This window comes from Schistocerca gregaria, chromosome 2 (genome assembly GCF_023897955.1).
Source record: "Schistocerca gregaria isolate iqSchGreg1 chromosome 2, iqSchGreg1.2, whole genome shotgun sequence".
Lineage (NCBI taxonomy): Eukaryota > Metazoa > Arthropoda > Insecta > Orthoptera > Acrididae > Schistocerca > Schistocerca gregaria.
In genome coordinates, this window is record NC_064921.1 from 807500064 (window position 1) to 807514681 (window position 14618).

A 14618-nucleotide genomic window follows, 5' to 3' on the forward strand; every position below is an offset into this window, starting at 1 on the left:
TCAGAAGAAAAAATAGCATGTAGGTAAGGTTGTAAAGGCCAAGATTTGACTTGCACAGTGCCAACAATAGAATTTTTACAGTTACCAGATCAAAGATAACATAGCAAAAAACTGAAAAAGGATCATTAGGTGCAGATAGAAATGTAAGTTTACAGATTGAATTAGAGGTGTGCATGGGAACTTAAAAAGGTGAAACATCATGTTAGAGAAACACTTTATTGATGCAGAAATGTTTCATAATAATTGAAAATCTACATTTTACCATTGCAATACATTGATAATTGCCTATTTTGATACCATTTTCTCTTATTTCAGATTATAAATTCTTAGGAGTGATGAAGGCGATGTTTCCTGATGTTCCGATTTTGGGGCTAACAGCTACAGCAACTGCAAAAGTGATTACAGATGTCCAGAAAATGCTCAATATTCAAGGGTGCCTTGTCTTGAGAGCTTCATTTAATAGGCCTAATTTGTATTATGAGGTAATATTCAGTTCCTTTACAGATACATATAACTTTTTTCCATGATGGTATAACAACATTATTGTGAAAAGGATAGGTTGCCACTTGCCATATAGAGGAGATGTTGAGTCACAGACAGACACAATGGAAAGACTGCTATACATTTTAGCTTTCAGCCAGAAGGTCTTCGTCTGAAGTGGGAAAAACACACACACACACACACACACACACACACACACACACACACACACACACACACAAAGAATCTGCAAGGATTGAACAAAAGACACATGGGTGAAACACAGGTTTCTTTATTCACACCTAACATATTGCAAACATTAGATGTAGGTGAACAGATATCTGTAAGCATTTGACACCATAGTAAATTGTCAATGTGATCATATGGATCATCGTCACAAATATGTGATTGTTTCATGGAATATTTGAATAATAGAGCACAGTATGTCATTTTGGATGTCAGATATTCCATTTGGTGGGCAGACATTTCAACTCCAGCTCAGATTATCTAATCCTATAACATTTTATACTTAATAAAACAATGTAACCAGACACTTTTGTTTTCCATGCTTTCCCAAAATCAGATAAGACAAATGCCCAAGTACTGTCTTTGAAAAAGGATGGGCAGCTTTCCCCATTCTTCCTGTATCTATATTTACATCTATGCTCTGTGAAAATTCATGCAGCTTTTTTTTGGTAAGTGCTTTATTACAGATAACTATAACTTAAAAAGGTCTGAAGGTACTATTAACATTATGTGCAAGGTCATTAATATGCAGTGTGAACACCAAGAGTCCCAGGACATTTTCCTGTGGCACACCTTAAGTTATTTGTACCTTTGTCAATGACTCTCCATCCAAGATAACATGATTGCATCCTTCCTGCCAAGAAATCATCAATCCACCCATAAATTTTGCATGATGCAATACAGTTCTACTTTTATTAATAATCATTGGTGTGATACTGAGTCAAATATTCTTGGAAATCAAGTATCACTGCATCTACATGACTGCCTTGATCCATGCCTCCTGAGATATCATGTGACAAGAATAGAAGTTGTTTTTCACAGAAACGATACCAGTTTTGACCCTTTCCTCAGACCATCTTCAGACTTTTCCTTGCTGTTATGGCTGCTGGTGGCGGCAGATGGAGTGGGGTCCGTAGAAGTAAAGTTGTCACTGCTGCTGGAGCTTTGTTCAATTTGAGTGATTTCAGCTTTTCCACAATATCACTGGCACTAATCACTTATCTCACTCATCTTTTCTGTGGCATAAGAATTAAATTGGGGCAATCTTCCTGGGTTTTCCTGTGTGAAGGAACATTTGACAATGAGGTTCAGCATTCCTGCTTTTGAAACTTCCTGGCAGATTAAAACTGTGTGCCGGACCGAGACTTGAACTCTGGACCTTTGCCTTTCGCGGGCAAGTGCTCTACCAACTGAGCTACCCAAGCACGACTCACGCCCCATCCTCACAGCTTTACTTCTGCCAGTGTCTTGGAAGGTAGGAGACAAGACACTGGCAGAAGTAAAGCTGTGAGGACGGGGCGTGAGTCGTGCTTGGGTAGCTCAGTTGGTAGAGCACTTGCCCGCGAAAGGCAAAGGTCCAGAGTTCAAGTCTCGGTCCGGCACACAGTTTTAATCTGCCAGGAAGTTTCAAAAGCAGGAATGCTGAACCTCATTGTCAAATGTTCCTTCACACAGGAAAACCCGACTCATGCCCCATCCTCACAGCTTTACTTCTGCCAGTGTCTTGGAAGGTAGGAGACAAGACACTGGCAGAAGTAAAGCTGTGAGGACGGGGCGTGAGTCGTGCTTGGGTAGCTCAGTTGGTAGAGCACTTGCCCGTGAAAGGCAAAGGTCCCAAGTTCGAGTCTCGGTCCGGCACACAGTTTTAATCTGCCAGGAAGTTTCATATCAGTGCACACTCCACTGCAGAGTGAAAATCTCATTCTGGATTCCTGCTTTTGCTTCCTTAACCACAATTTCAGTTTCAGTGGTATCCATTAGTGTGTGAAATCCGACTTTCATGCCACTGACAACCTTTACATAAGACAGAATTTCTTTGGGTTGTGTGAGAAATGTTGTGATAATATTCTGCTGCGACAGTCATTTGAAAGCTTTGTGCCATGTGGTCTTGACAGTGAAATGAATTTCATTTAACATTTCCCTATGTATAGATCCATGTTTTGTTTTGCAGGTGTTGTACAGTAGTCTATTTCTTTATAGTGGCTTATACCATGGATAGTTGCTCTGATCATGAACTGTTCTATTAGGTATGTTTCTATCCAGTGTTGTAAACATGAGTCACATTTATTCTATGTGCTCCTGGCCAGAGATAGAAGTTTTCAAGTTCCCTATTGAGATATACACAACTCCCTTTTTATTTATTTTAACAACAACATGAAAGGAATAGATTGCTACTCCCATGTAGAGGAGATGTTGAGTCACAGACAAGCACAATGAAAAAGACTGGTAAAAATTTAAACTTACAGACAAGAAAGTCCTTCTGAAATAGAAAAGATTTGCACATTCTCACAAGGACAACTCGCCGCTGTGCTGCCTGTGTGGGTATGCAAGTGTTGGAAGGCTGAGTGGAGATGGGGGCAAGAGGAGGGGGAGAGGAGAAGAGTAGAGAGAAGTAGAGAAGGGGAAAAGACAAATAGGTGCATTGGTGGAAAGAAAAGGGATAGGTAGGAAAAGGACAGGGATTAGGGAAGGTGAAGGCCAGGAGGTTTACGGGAATGAAGCATATATTGTAGGGAGAGATCCTACCTGCACAGTTCAGAAAACCTGTTGTTTGGAGGAAGAACTCAGATGGTGTAGGTTGTGAAGCAGCCATTGAAGTGAAGCACATTGAGTTGAACAACAAGTTCAACAACTGGGTGGTCCAGCTGTTTCTTGACCATAGTTTGGCAGTGGCTATTCATGTGGACAGAGAGCTTGTTTTTGTCTTGGTCACATAAAAAGTGGCACAGCGGTTACAACTTAGTAGATCACGTGGCTGCTTTCGCAGGTAGCCCTGCCTTTGATGGGGTAGGACATGGCTGTGACAGGGCTGGAGTAGATTGTAGTGGGAGGATATACGGAATGGGTCTCGTATCTAGGTCAGTTGCAGGGATGAGAGTCATGAGGCAAGGGGTTGGGAGGAGGAATGGAATAGGGTTGGGCCAGGATATTGTGTGGATTTGATGGGCAGCAGAATACCACTGTGGGAAGGGTGGGAGAGGATGTTCTTCATTTCAGAGTGCAACGAGAGGTAATATAAAGCCTGGTGGAGAATGTGATTCAGTTGCTCCAGTGCCAGGTGGTACTGAGTCATGAGTGAAGTGCTCCTTCGTGTCAGATTGTGATTATGTGGAGGATGGTAGGTGACTGGTGCGACAAGGCACAGGATATCTGTTTCTGGGTATTGCATCCAGACTGTTCGAAGCTGTCAACAAGAAGAATTCTAAAGTCTGAAGCACTACACCAATTGAAACAGAACATGAGCCAGAACATCAAAAGGGCACATAACGTAACAAGAGGCAAACTGAGAAAAAAAATACCCCTAAATATGCAAATGTGTAAGTGTCGTAGAATGTAGGCAGGTCAGGCTTCTAAGGAAGCAAAAATACAACTGACGTGAGCCTGAGGCCACCTTAACTCCTCACCTCGGAGGCTCTCTCCAGCACCGACAGCGCGGGCATGATCTGCCAGTGACCACAGTGACTAGTTTGCTGGCTACCGGCACTGTTGGTTCTGCATCGTCCATTACCACGGCATTATCAGCAGCAGCAGACACCAAACTGAACAAGGTTCACAGTATATTTTCAGTCTGAGAAGGCCGCAGTGAGACCCTTGGCATATTTGGAGAGGGACCACTCGTCACTACAGATGTGATGACCTTGTTTGGCTAGACTTTATGGAATGGTCTTGTTGGTATGGAATGAGAAGCTGTTGTTGAAGTGGAGATATCTTTATCTGGTTTGCTTAACATATGAATCATTCTACTTGTTTTAGTTGCCATTTGTACCTTGGTAATCATTGTTGCTATAATTATTTCATAGTCTGTGACCTCAGTTTCAGCACGGACATTCTCAAAGAGATCAGGTTTATTTGTTCCCATTAGGCCTAATATATTTCTATAGTGAATGGATGCCTGAACTGTTCTACATAGTTTACAGAGAAGGCATTTAGTATTGTTTCACAGGATGTCTTGTCAGGTCTTGATGTTAAGGTAAATAAACAATGTAGGAAAAGATAGAGAGCCACTTACCATAAAGAAGACACGGCAAGTTGCAGACTGGCATGTTTATAAGACACTCACATGTTGCTTTCGGCCACAGCCTTTGTCAGTCAGTAGACACACACACACACACACACACACACACACACACACACAAACACACACACACACACACACACACACACACACACACACACACACACACGTGTGACTGTTGTGTGTGTGTCCCTCTTTACTGACGAAGGCTGTGGCCAAAAGCTACATTGGAGGGTCTTTTAATCGTAACTATCTGTAACTTGACGTGTTTACTTTACGGTAAGTAGCTGTCTGTCTTTTCCTACATTGTTGATGTTGATGTAAAATAAGTATGACAACACAAATGTATTGTAATGTAATGTTTATTGTCTCTGTAGACAATATACATTGTATAGACCAAGTCAAATTTGTACCACAAGCATGGAAAAAATATAAACTACCATGTCTAATTAGTAGCATTTAGCAAATTATAATAATATACGTCAATATTGTAGGCCTATGTCCTACTAAATTACAATTTCGTATGTGTCATCTATGCTGTGAGCAAGTTTTATTTTAACTAAACAACCTTTTCCATAGCTAAAGATTTCATTTTATTGTGGTAATTACTATGTGAAGTTGTAATCTATGCTCATGACATGAATATAATGATATTCAACCACCTGAGCAGTCAGTGATTGCCTTAGTGTTAGAGAGAAGCCAGGCATCTCTTCTATTGTTGGGCCGTTGAAGAATTCTAATTGCTAAAAATATGGCTAGGATACAAATACACTTCTGCTATATATTAAAACCCTTCTTTTGTAAAGGTACGCCCAAAGCCAAACAGTCAAGCTGATTGTGTCGCAGAACTCGTAGACCTCTTGAAGCACAGATTTGCTGGCAAGTCTGGCATCATCTACACAACATCCATTAAGGATTGTGGCGATCTAATGGACGAGCTGCGCAGCAAAGGATTGGCCGTAGGCATGTACCATGCTAACCTGGATGCTCAGTTACGAAGTCGCTGCCATGCCAAGTGGCTTAATGGTGAATATCAGGTGTGTTAATATGTAAACATGACTGATTCATTAAGTGAACTATTTCTTGAATCATTGTTTTCTTCTTCTCGACTGTATTATCTTACTGTCAGTACTCTGTGAGGTTTTTTAATCTAAGAAATTATGTTTTGGTTTTGTATAACCTCGGCATAAAGGTACTACCTTTTTTATATTGGTTAGATAAAAAAATCTACTCACCAAGCGGCGCCAGAACACACACATAAAAGGAGGTTGCAGTTAGGCAAGCCTCAGGAGCCAGTGGCTCCTTCTTCAGGCAGAAGGGTTGAAGGAGAAGGAAGAGGGATGAAGGAAATGGACTGGAGAGGTGTAGGAAAAGGGATAGATTTTGAGAAAGTCACTCAGAACTGTGGGTCTGGGGAGACTTACCACATGGGAGGAGACAGAATGAGTCTTTCCTTTTCATCCCATGTGGTAAGTCTCCTCTGATTTGTGGTTCTGGGTGACTTTCCCGAAATCTACCACTTTTCCTAGATCTCTCCAGTCCTTTTCCTTCATCCCTCTTCCTTCTCCTTCAACCCTTCTGCCTGAAGAAGGAGTCAGAGGAGACTTACCACATGGGATGAAAAGGAAAGACTCATTCTGTCTCCTCCCATGTGGTAAGTCTCCCCAGACCCACAGTTCTGAGTGACTTTCTCAAAATCTATCCCTTTTCCTACACCTCTCCAGTCCTTTTCCTTCATCCCTCTTCCTTCTCCTTCAACCCTTCTGCCTGAAGAAGGAGCCACTGGCTCCTGAGACTTGCCTAATTGCAACCTCCTTTTATGTGTGTGTTCTGGTGCCGCTTGGTGAGTAGATTTTTTATCTATCCAATTAAATTATTCTGTCACAAATTGATTTTAAGAGTGTGTACTATTTTTTTTCCCTTGAAGACAGCAGACTTACATATTTTGCAAAAGTCAGAAATAATAGTATTACAATAGTTATGCTTATAATGTATGTGTTTGAATGTCCCTTTACTCTGATCAGTGCACATTAGGATTTTTGAAGCAAGGCCGTTGGTTCCAAATACTGTCAGATCTAAATGCTGATATGAATTTAACTCGCTACTGAGAATGGCAATGGCATGTGACTCAACTGCAATACTTTTGATATGGAGTTATTAATGAATACAATGATTGAAGTTGCTTTTAATGTTCCATGGAATTTAATATTTACATTGGCTGAATAATTCAGTTGCTTCAAATGAACTAGGATAATTTTGAAGTTTATGCAGTTGCCTGGCCAGTTCAACAAACTTCACTGCAAATCAGTCGATTACAGCAATATGTAAAATAAGGGAAAGGCAACCACTCACCCTACAGCAGATCGATGCGTAGTGTACAGAAACACACAAAAGAAAGTAGCATTCACACATAATGTTGTGGGTCAATGGTGTAGTCTACCACCCAGATTTACACTGGTACAAAACACAATATTCTAGGTAAATTACTTTTTTCAAAAGAGTCACTGGGATAGACACTTTGAATTATTGATGACTCTATGTGACAATCTTACATTCTCGTGATGCTGATGTGTCAATCATTGTACTCTTGTGGAGATGTTGGTCCTTGACAACAATGCTCCTGAACAGTTCCATTTCTGAAGTTTGCGACAGCTCATTAATATCGTACTGTGATGTAAATTGGTGGCCCAGTTTTCTTCTCTGCCTACTGCAAACCATGAATGCCAGGCTTGTGAGAAATCACATGCTGTTAAAGTCACACCTTGCAAATGAATGTGAGTTCAGTCTGCCATTTATGAGCCCACCTTGTGGCTCAAACCTGCTGTTTTACAATGCTCTTTTCCCTGTCGTATTGCAGCAATTACAAGGATTACACATCAACACTAGAAGTAAGGAATGTTTGATTAAAATAAACTTCGTCATTGCTCAGGAACAGTAAACCTGACTATGTTACTATATATTTGAGAAATAAAAAAATAAAATAAAATATGCGTAACTAACTTTGTTGTGCTTTTACATGTGCTTTATTGTTTCTCGGTGAATGATTACAACATGAAAACAAGGCAACACCCAAACAAACATTGTGTCACAATGCTCAGGAATCCACAATGTTTCCTTACAGTACCAAAATTTCTTACATAAAAAAATCTCCAGCACTATCAGGCTCTGAAGATCAAGTGATTGTCTGTTGGTCACTGTGTCATCCTCTGCCATGGCGTATCATGTGGATGCAGTATGGGAGGCATAGTTCAGCACGCCACTCTCATAGGTGTTCTCGAATTTTCAGACCTTGGAGCTGCTTCTCAGTTGTCATCTTGAGACAGAGCATTCTCTGTTCTAGTCCTTCATATGAGTGTCAGACGTCCTGACTACTTGGCTGTGGAGGTGGACTTCTTACATACAGCAGTTAAAAAAATTATATGTGAATTATCTTTTTTGCATGAAATAGAAATGTGTACGAGTTATTTTGTCTATGTAATGTTCTTTCATACATAGTGTGTGTTATATATGAATGAATTTTTCATGTTCACAGCAAAAGCTTGCACAACAAATTTGTGTAATAGTCACCTAAAACACAATTGTAACATTTTTTCTTGTGTACCTCAAGACATAGTTGTAAAACACCTTAAATTGTTAAATAATGTAACAAATTGTAAAAATGTTATGCACATATGAATAATATTGAAATCTTAAGGATGTAATGCTTCTTTTAAAATACTATTATCGAAATAGAGTGAAGATAACGAGGCTTTTATTTACCACAAAATGTATATTGAAAACCAAAAGAAGTGTTGTGCATCTTGTTGTACAATATATATAACAAATATACACAATTTTATTAGTTAACTGAAAACAGAGAGATTCAAATGGTCATTTGCTGCAAAAGAATCAGATTAATACAAAATTCTCCTTTTCTCCTCCTGCAGGTAATATTTTTAAGGGTGAATTCTGTAGCTTAATTCACAGAATTATATATCTTTTTCCTTTATTCCACAAATATGCCCCATGTGGACACATTTTACCACTTAGTATTGCACGTGCAAAGGTTCAGTTGACATACATCTGCCTTTGCTCATGCATCATATCACTGACATTACATTTCCTCTTTTTTCCCCATAATCACTGGATGACTTACAGGTCCAAAAACTGTTCTTTTCACCTGTATGTTATACAGTTATCTAAGTACATTCACAAAATAGAACATGTTTTGCTCTTAAAATCTTTTTTGAGCTGCATCTACGACCCTAGTTTAAGATTTCCTTAACCTAATACTTGGTGTCATAGACGATCACTATTGAGACTGCTCACCATGCAGTTAAAAGCTCTTGATTACATTTCAAATAAGACTTGCTTAGGTATCAGTGTGCTGCGTACCAGAAATTTTGAAATGACCTTGAAAACAAATCTGAACTTTGAGATTTTATTTTTCAGTTCACATGTGTGAATGGGGACAAGGACACCTTCCTTAAATTTCACAGGCATTTTTTTTCACTTGTTCGTGTGATACCTCCTTTTTCTGTACAAGGTCCAAGTCATGCCTTAGTGAAAAGTTAACCACTTCTTCCACTGACTTTTTGGCCTTTTGTTTTTCAGAAGAAAACTCTGTACATTCATGAACTAAAGTGTGTAATGTGAGTTTGAATTCAGGTACTTAGTTGTTCCGTACCCTGTAGTTATGATGACTATACAGTCTTAAATATCTGGCTAGCTCATGCATGTAGTGTCCCATTGTCCTCTCATAGAACGTTTTTCTTTATTGCCAAGCCATTCCATAACAGACCTTTCAGTTTGCTGCTTCTTGTCTTATCTGCTTGGTTTCTTTCTTTTTTTTCTTTTTTCCCAATTGCTTTAGTAACTTTGTAGTGATGCTGTAACAAATGTCTGTCTCTGTTGGGCAGTGTTTTCACTCTTTTTCTCTCTTCAATCTTTTGCTACTTTACTTCACTTTCGCATGTGCCTGACATTTCATTAGTGTATGACTGCTTCTCATCTGACTCATCATTATCAGAGCATTTTATGCCCATCTCACTTCATAGATACTGAAATCTCTGTGTTCCCCAATGATATATTCATCGTCATCAGTTTTATCTTCCTTCCACCCCCAAGTGCTGTCCTTGCTCAAAAAGTTTTGTTAACCAGTCAGAGTGATTTGGCTGTGGCATCAACAGTGAACTGAGCCACTTGCATCTGTTGCATGGTGCACTTCATTTTAAACTTACTAATTCATCCAGCTCAGGTGACCTATGATAACTTTTCCCATTACCTCTCCCTTTCCGTTCTCTGTCATGATGTACAAGCCCTTAATACAGTCAACCAAGCTGCTTAAACCAAACCACCAAATATTCTGATTCATTATCCTGTATACTGGAAATTTTATCCATTTCCAGATGATGTATTCCAAAATGCCCCTTTGTTCGACAGGGCTATTTCCTTGAGTGGTAACTTTTCACTTTTGACCATTGTTGTTTGGTCTTTACGTATGCTAGGTTTGTCTCGTGTGCAAATATCACATTTTAAGTCTTGGCTCACTTTGTGAAGCTCATGCATCTTTGTGTTCTCTAATTCAACTTCGTGGCAGTTTTCTGTCAGCTGTTTTCACCAGTAAGGCATGCCATTGATGTTTTTAGGCTTTTGGTTAGGCTGAAAACAACTCCCTGTGCCCACTTTGCCCATAGCTAAAGGTGCTACAGATTTCCTGCTCTTCCCATAGAAGCATCATTGCTGTTCTCTCTTTCTGTTTAAAGAGGTGTATTATTCCACCATCCTCTCCTCCCATCATTCCTTGCCATATTTACATGCAAGCTCTTTCATTCATTCCTGTAATGTTCCCTGTTCCTATCTTGACCACAATCATAGCTTTGATGAAAAGTTCTCTGGTTTCCAGCCAGGTGGCAGTGTTAACATACCGTGACATTTCGAAGAGTGTCATATTCATGATCTTCTGGTGGAGTGTTGGGATGTTGTAATATTTACACTAGCAGTGGACCCCCTCTTGGGTACTGTCCGGCTGGCGAACAGGGTGAGGGTCGAGGTTGCAGTGCTTGGTATAACAGGTGTGCTAGAGGCTGTGCATGAATCTCTGTCTGGCTGTTCCAGTTGCATCTTGCATGCTGGTTGGTGTTGTGGTGTTCTTGTATTGTCACTAGTGCAGGATTCTATTCCAGACAAAGTTATTATCCTTCATCCCTATTGACCAGGTACCACAACATCTCTACACTTTCCCAGATGATGATGATTATGTCACTCTTCAAGACATCGCAGTATTTTAACACTGCCACCTTCTTGGACAACTGAGCACTTTTCATCAGTAGTACACATTGGAAAAGTCAACAGTCCCAAATAATTCCTTAATTATGATTGTCTCGGTTATTGTTGTTGTTGTGGTTTTCAGTCCAGAGACTGGTTTGATGCAGCTCTCCATGCTAATCTATCCTGTGCAAGCTCCTTCATCTCCCAGTACTTACTGCAACCTACATCCTTCTGAATCTGCTTAGTGTATTCGTCTCTTGGTCTCCCTCTACGATTTTTACCCTCCACACTGCCCTCCAATGCTAAATTAGTGATCCCTTGATGCTTCAGGACATGTCCTACCAACCGATCCCTTCTTCTAGTTAAGTTGTGCCACAAACTCCTCTTCTCCCCAATTCTGTTCAATACCTCCTCATTAGTTACGTGATCTACCCATCTAATCTTTAGCATTCTCCTGTAGCACCACATTTCGAAAGCTTCTATTCTCTTCTTGTCCAAACTATTTATCATCCATATTTCACTTCCATACATGGCTACACTCCATACAAATACTTTCAGAGATGACTTCCTGACACTTAAATCTATACTCGATGTTTACCAATTTCTCTTCTTCACAAATGCTTTCCTTGCCATTGCCAATCTACATTTTATATCCTCTCTGCTTCGACCATCATCAGTTATATTTCTCCCCAAATAGCAAAACTCATTTACTACTTTAAGTGTCTCATTTCCTAATCTAATTCCTTCAGCATCACCCGGCTTAATTCGACTACATTCCATTATCCTCGTTTTACTTTTGTTGATGTTCATCTTATATCCTACTTTCAAGACACTGTCCATTCCGTTCAACTGCTCTTCCAGGTCCTTTGCTGTCTCTGACAGAATTACAATGTCATCGGCGAACCTCAAAGTTTTTATTTCTTCTCCCTGGATTTTAATACCTACTCCAAATTTTTCTTTTGTTTCCTTTACTGCTTGTTCAATATACAGATTGAATAACATCGGGGAGAGGCTACAACACTGTCTCACTCCCTTCCCAACCACTGCTTCGCTTTCATGCCCCTCGACTCTTATAACTGCCATCTGATTTCTGTACAAATTGTAAATAGCCTTTCGCTCCCTGTATTTTACCCCTGCCACCTTTAGAATTTGGAAGAGAATATTCCAGTCAACATTGTCAAAAGCTTTCTCTAAGTCTACAAATGCTAGAAATGTAGGTTTGGCTTTTCTTAATCTTTCTTCTAAGATAAGTTGTAAGGTCAGTATTGCCTCACGTGTTCCAACATTTCTACGGAATCCAAACTGATCTTCCCCGAGGTTGGCTTCTACCAGTTTTTCCATTTGTCTGTAAATAATTCATGTTAGTATTTTGCAGCTGTGGCTTATTAAACTGATGTCTCGGTTATCATAATTATTTCTTCAATAGTTGTCCTGATTAACATTTTAATTATCTTCATTGTCAATGCTTTCTAAAAATGAAGCGAATGCTCTGCATTTGCAACCTATAATCTGGAGCAAAAAAAAAAAAAAAAAAGGGGGGAGGAGAAACAATGCCATACACTTTACTGTTTTTGTTCATGTCAGATTTCGTTTAAGACTTGGTCCTTAAATTCGCGAAATGTCGTGCCATTCGTAGGTAAATTTAATACTCACCCCTTTGCAGATCCAGCCAACACATCAATTACAACATTAATCTTTTCACTGTTGGACATTACTGCAAACAGTTCCTTACAAATTCCACAGAATACCAGCCACCCTCTTTCTTGTGGATTGAAATTTTCTTCTTTCAGCCACACTTCCATGTAGTCCATTTACCTGCGGCATGTTTTGGCTGTTCAAGTAATCTTCTTCCTTTTGCAGCCAGTTTGTTACTGAGTTCAGATGTTGTAGTGGTTAACATATCTACTGATTATACTTTCTGTCTGCAGGATTGTTGTGTTTGTTGACTTCAGATTTTGAAATTTTGGCTCTCACATTTGAGACCTCTACATAAGTAACTTGCTTACTTTCACGTTTTACTACTGAAGATGTAATTCAAAACAGTATTTTCAGAAATAGGATTTATATTCTCCTCTATTTTTTTAACTTTTTAACTGTATTGACTATCACTTCTATTTTGTTTGCATTGTATTGGCTTCAGGTTTCAGGATTCATTGTCCCAATGGTATTATTTATAGTATTCACTTTATCATCTAAACTACTTAGCTCGCCATTCAGTGCTGATGATTGTGTATTAAGCTATGATTTTATTGTTGATGCCTATGCATCTTGCTAGTCAAAACTGTTAATAAATCATTAATTGATGAAAAGGAGGTTTGGATTCTGGTTCTGATTTGAATTAGGTTTGTACATTATCAAATTCTGATTTTGTCTTAATTGCTTGTTTAGGCTCCATACTCAGCACCTTCTATGAATGTGTGCTCCAGTCCAGGACCATCATAGTTTTCTACATAATCATGATCAGTGTGAGCTTCTCCAGTTCTGGCAGTGGCATATGTCTCTGGCGTGAACTGTCAACAGTGGGCTCCGCTTCGAGTGTGGCATCTGTTATTCCGTTCACTTTTAATTAAACAGTTATTTCTCTATTGTACAATTTTATTTATGTGATGTTGTTGTTGTGGTCTTCAGTCCTGAGACTGGTTTGATGCAGCTCTCCATGGTACCCTATCCTGTGCTGTCTTCATCTTCCAGTACCTACTGCAACCTACATCCTTCTGAATCTGCTTAGTGTATTCATCTCTCGGTCTACCTCTAAGATTTTTACCCTTCACGCTGCTCTCCAATGTTAAATTTGTGATCCCTTGATGCCTCAGAACATGTCCTACCAACCGATCCCTTCTTCTAGTCAAGTTGTGCCACAAACTTCTCTTCTCCCCAATTCTATTCAATACCTCCTCATTAGTTATGTGATCTACCCATCTAATCTTCAGCATTCTTCTGTAGCACCACATTTCGAAAGCTTCTATTCTCTTCTTGGCCAAACTATTTATCATCCATATTTCACTTCCATACATGGCTACACTCCATACAAATACTTTCAAAACGACTTCCTGACACTTAAATCTATACTCGATGTTAACAAATTTCTCTTCTTCAGAAACGCTTTCCTTGCCATTGCCAGTCTACATTTTATATCCTCTCTACTTCGATCATCATCAGTTATTTTGCTCCCCAAATAGCAAAACTCCTTTACTACTTTAAGTGTCTCATTTCCTAATCTAATTCCCTTAGCATCACCCGACTTAATTTGACTACACCCATTATCCTCGTTTTGCTTTTGTTGATGTTCATCTGATATCAGTGCTTTTTGCACAGTCTGGGCTGTGAGATACACCAGTTTCTGGTATGTCCTGTCATCTCAAGCCAAGTTTAATGTCATCACACATTGATTGGTTAAACCACTTGACCTTGTCATAGTATACCTAAGGATTTCAGAAGTGAGGTTATCAGTTCTAAAAACTGTTGAAAGGGGAATCACATACAGCACACTGCCATGAATACCAGGGGGGATTAGAAAACTCCTCTCAGTCCCACTAGAGTTTATCACTCTTATCTTAGGCTCTTAAGTGACCTTCCCTCCCACATAATCTTCCCCAACCTCTCTCTTGCTGCTCCCCAAATGAAGAAT

At 39.5% G+C, this 14618-nt stretch overlaps 1 protein-coding gene across 7 annotated transcripts in view; it reads left to right on the plus strand.

Annotated features, from left to right (window-relative positions):
- LOC126335096 (ATP-dependent DNA helicase Q1-like) overlaps positions 1 to 14618 on the plus strand; it is a 138640-nt gene that overhangs the window by 66165 nt on the left and 57857 nt on the right. For all 7 annotated transcript variants that reach the window (XM_049998009.1, XM_049998007.1, XM_049998006.1 and 4 more), the window contains 2 exons: positions 316 to 482; positions 5548 to 5778. In XM_049998009.1, coding sequence (XP_049853966.1) covers positions 316 to 482; positions 5548 to 5778 — 398 coding nt within the window. The remainder of the gene's footprint in view (positions 1 to 315; positions 483 to 5547; positions 5779 to 14618) is intronic.